At 34.8% G+C, this 4594-nt stretch overlaps 1 protein-coding gene across 1 annotated transcript in view; it reads left to right on the top strand.

Moving 5' to 3' along the window:
* The window catches only part of LOC106684351 (transcriptional repressor CTCF), a 17709-nt gene extending 14487 nt beyond the window's left edge, over window positions 1-3222 (top strand). Inside the window, exon 11 of the mRNA XM_014426381.3 lies at window positions 1559-3222. Coding sequence (XP_014281867.1) covers window positions 1559-2104 — 546 coding nt within the window. The 3' untranslated portion in view covers window positions 2105-3222. The remainder of the gene's footprint in view (window positions 1-1558) is intronic.
* The last annotated feature ends 1372 nt before the right edge of the window (window positions 3223-4594 follow it).

The following is a 4594-nucleotide window of genomic DNA, read 5'->3' as shown; positions in this document are numbered from 1 at the left end:
GGGGGTTATCTACAGGGTACATGGGAAGGAGGGGGTTATCTACAGGGTACATGGGAAGGAGGGGGTTATCTACAGGGTACCGCCCTTTTCTAACCATAATAGGGTGTTCAAGATTTCATTTTGTGGAACTGCCACAGAAATAGAAGGTAACTCCCAAGGCCAGATTAGAACTAGCACTACTGCTATAAGAAGGCAGCACTAGCCTACACTTTAACTCTCAGAAACAAAAAGCTCTTTTCTCTTCTAAATATAATCAGATGGAGGGAAAGTACTTCCTCAAGGTAGATCCATTCGGTGTCGTCGCCCACCACAGGTTACAGATGTTTTCTTCTGGGCAATGTTTTTCCATTTTCTTCGGTTCTCTCCAATTCTTACATTGAAAATTTCTGGCAGCCCTGATAATCCTTCTTTCTTGTAGGCATGTTTCAACATCTCCTCTTGCATAAAGAGGTCAAGAGTAACTACTGCTAAGACCTTCATCTCCTCATGATATACAATATGATACGCTCTAGTAACTTGTATCAGAACCCCTCATTGGATCATCGCTAACCTGATTTTCTATCAGGTTATAAGCTTCTGATTCCAGGTAGGGGACAGATAGCTAGCTCAGTATAACCACAACAATTCTCTTACACATGATCATATTAGCTGGGTTCCTGAGCCCCCTACACTTTAAGGTCATTCTAAAATAGCCACCCTATTTTCCATAACTTTTTCAAATTAAAATAAGAGTGAAACGATTTAAGTGACACAGCTCTGGTGCTTAGGCTATTTTTCTCGTATTGCTCAATACTTGTATAATTTGTGCAATAGTTTCCATTTTTTAATCTTTTTTTTGAGTGTTGCAACAAGATAAAATATTTTTTTTAAATATGTGATTGTTAATGCCCCTGTCTTCTTTAAATTGAGGGTAGGACAATGAAGGTTTTAAGATATTTTCCAGCACTGCAATACTTTTTTTGTATCAGAGAAAAATTAACGATGGTCAAATCCAGATCAGCTCTTTCTTCATCAAAGAAGACATACTTCAGTTTCACTAAGATTAATTATTGAATGCATTGAGACTCTACTTTGACTTAAACTAAACATGTTTGTCTGTTTCATGCTACAGACTCCTGTTTGGGGTTTAAGATTTGAAATTTTTAGCATAAACTCGTTATTCACCCTAAATGTGAGCTGAAATTTGTTTAGGAGTGGATTGGATCGATCGTCATGCCTCCTGCTCTATAATTGTCTTATGCCAAACCTGGAAATCAGCACTTTTGTTATTTAGACACTTTTTTAACGTTTTAGTTTAAATAAAACCCAAATCATTACTTACCTATTGTTTTGATGTCTTCTAAATGCAACATAAAAAACTAAAAATTCTTGATTGTTATCATTGTCTATGGTTCTTAGTAGGACAAATTTAACGGAATCAGTTTTATAGCTCTATCTTACAATGACATACAAATAATTGACAACAATACTATTTTGTATAATGGTTGAAAGAATCATTATTATAGTTAATGGAAGGTTATGGATTAGGAACTACAAGAGACATGTTTTTTTTGTATAGATGACACCGAAGAAGAAAGTAACCATAGAGGAAAGGAAACTTCAGAAGCGGATTGCAGGTAGACTTCGATATGCCATGCTGAAAAGTGATCCTGGTACAGCGATGGAAATGAAGATTAAAAATCAGAAGAAGAAGAAAAAGAGAAAAGAAGAAGGTAAGGAAAAATTGATTTCTGCAATGACTCTGAAAGAAAAACGGGCTCAGCGCAGAAAGTGGAGGGAATGTTCAAGGAATTACCGTCAGAGGAAGAAAGAAAAAATTCAAGATGTGGAAAATAACTGTGAACACAAGTTGGATCTCACGGATAGTGACAATTCCTCTGATGCACCTGGGCCATCAGCTTTACCAGCAGAATGGGTTGACTTCCAGATCTCGTCGGGGGAGAGAAGAAGAAACGAGAAGAGGCGTCAACTTCAAAATGAAAATAAGAGGCTGAAGGATGAAAATAATCGCCTTAAAAAAAAAATAGACTGCTTGAAGAAGAGATCGGAGAGAGAAAGAAAAAAGTCTCTAAAACGGAATTCAAATCTCCTAATACAGAAATGAATATCATCCTGAAACAAAATGATTCAAACGTTAAACAGTGGCTGCTTTTTGGAGAGACTGGTCCAGCAATTCAAAGATGCAGTGCAAGCTGTATCAGGCTTTTAGCGACCTAAAAGAAGTTACTTTGAATTATCACAAGGTTGTTCATGGGAAAGGCACGAGTAAATATGGTAGAAGCAGCATTTCAACGCTCAGTAGACCAATCAGTTGCTTAGGATAAAGATGTAAATATCAAGACATTCATTATGGTTCTGTGCAATGGCATCAGCACCGTACTAATTTGTGTCAATGAAAGTCATGCCATCATTGGTCTCTCAATTTTAAAATTCTTCAAAAGCACCAAGGAAGTCCACCGAATTGTGTCAAAGTAAGATTAATCCTAACTTAATATAAACAAGCTCTCTTTATTATCATGTTCATATAGTCAAAAATTCAATTATTTCACATTATCGGTACTTGCTAGCCATCGGTTGCCTAGCAATATCCCTGAGAATTATCTCAATACAAGTAGTGAAGTAAAGGATATCAACAATGAGAAAATTGAAGATCTGACTAAGGCTAAAAATAAGGCCAGTTCCTCTTGGATGAATTGAAACAATCATTCTCAAGAGATCCAGCCCTTCACGACGAGTTCACCATAACAAGCCCTCCATCCACCTGATATCAGATACAGATTCCCAAATGCTCAAAACCTTTCCACATATTAATTCTATTTCTAGGTGCATAGACATGCTCAGCAATAGTCATAGGAAGCTGAAACCAATGCAACGTACTTAATACAGTGGGGCACCGAGTTTCTTTCAAATCAGGGTAATTTGCGACATTTTCCCTCAAATTGTATTCTATTTGTTAACTGTGTTGATGTGTAAATGTGTTTCCCTTGTTGAAAACAATAAAACTTGTATTTATATCTTCTGTTGTGGAGGCTGTGATAAAATGGCAACCCATTTATAAGACTGAAACTGAATTAAATCCTCTTGGAAATTTTTCTGTTCTCAATTATTCGATGTTACCAGTGTTTTTATTTATTTATTTTTGTTCCACCATTTTAGTCAAATTAAGATTAATTAGAATATAGCTGAAATGATACTAATTTTTATTAAAACCTTACAACCAAATACTGTAGGCAAAATAGTGAAATTTTGTTATAAATCGAGAATGAGAATTTTAAAATCTTTTGTTTTTTATTAATTTTAATATGGTTAAATAGTTTTTGTACTTTAATGTTTGAATATATTATTATACGTTTTGTGAAAATTATTCTACTTTTTCTTTTCTATACCTACTACCTATACTGAGAAATAAAGGATAGAAACCATAGCCCAAATGGTTAGGTGCAGTCTTACCAATCAGAGATCTGCTAGCAGCGCCAGTTCGAATCCAGTATGGGGTGTTGACTTTTTCCATTGTGTGGTGGTCCCACAAAATGAAAAACGACCCCCAACCATGGTAAGGCACTTTAGGAATCCCATTGGAGTGTTGGCTGAAAAAAAAAAGGACAGAGACAGTGTGGAAAAAATAAGTTATAAGACCCTTTAGTGCACATGCAGCAGGTTTGAGGGAGAAAAATGTACCCCCTCCACTAGATCATACATCTAGCCTCCTGAGAAGAAATATTTTGAACTCAACTATAATCTATTACTATGATTGAGTTATCATGGAAGCCTACTGGCATGCTTTAAAAATAAACTTTTGCCAAATTTTGCTGTACCTTTGCTTATCTGATGTAAATTATTTTATTTTATTTTTTTTAGTTAGTTTAATTATTTAAATTTAAATTAGATATTTTCGTTCAAACTATTCTTTTTTAGTTTTTTTTCCTATAAGTCTGAAATGATGGATGTTAGTTAAGAAGATTAAATTATGCGTCAATTGATTTGATCAAATGAGTTCCATAAAGCAATAATTTGGTAAAGGGAACAAATGGTTAGTAACTTTTTTAGGACAACCAGAAATGTGTTTCGCTGTTAAGTTTAGATTCATATGTAGTAATACACCTTGGTTTTGGAAAATCTATAAATAAATTTTGTTTTTTGTTAATTTTAATAATGTTTTCCTTAAAACAAACTGTTGATGATTGAAACATTAATTGAAAAATTGACCATGTTACCACAGTAAACTGTTGTGACAGTAAATGTTGTCATGACTAACTATCAAACAGTTACACTAGTGGCTATACCTGAAACCCTAAGATTGCTCACTATCAAGGCATATGTATGTGATATTTAATGTGACAGTTGCTTCATTACATCACTTGTACTATCAACTATCAGGCCAGAGCTAATGCAACAGAACAACCATGACTGTAACAATCACACATTTGCAGTTAAAAAGATTCTCCAAGAGTGGGTATTTTCAAGGCACTAAGCGGGTACTTTTTGGTCAGGTGAATCAGATGCTCTGCTAACTATTGACATTGAAATAAATCAGTTTGAATAGAGCAGAGACCTAAGCATGAATTTCTGGAGAAATACGTTGTGGATTTTCATT

This window comes from Halyomorpha halys, unplaced genomic scaffold (assembly GCF_000696795.3).
Source record: "Halyomorpha halys isolate HHAL.00 unplaced genomic scaffold, Hhal_1.1 Scaffold572.1, whole genome shotgun sequence".
Lineage (NCBI taxonomy): Eukaryota > Metazoa > Arthropoda > Insecta > Hemiptera > Pentatomidae > Halyomorpha > Halyomorpha halys.
This window is presented reverse-complemented; position numbering and strand designations above follow the sequence as displayed.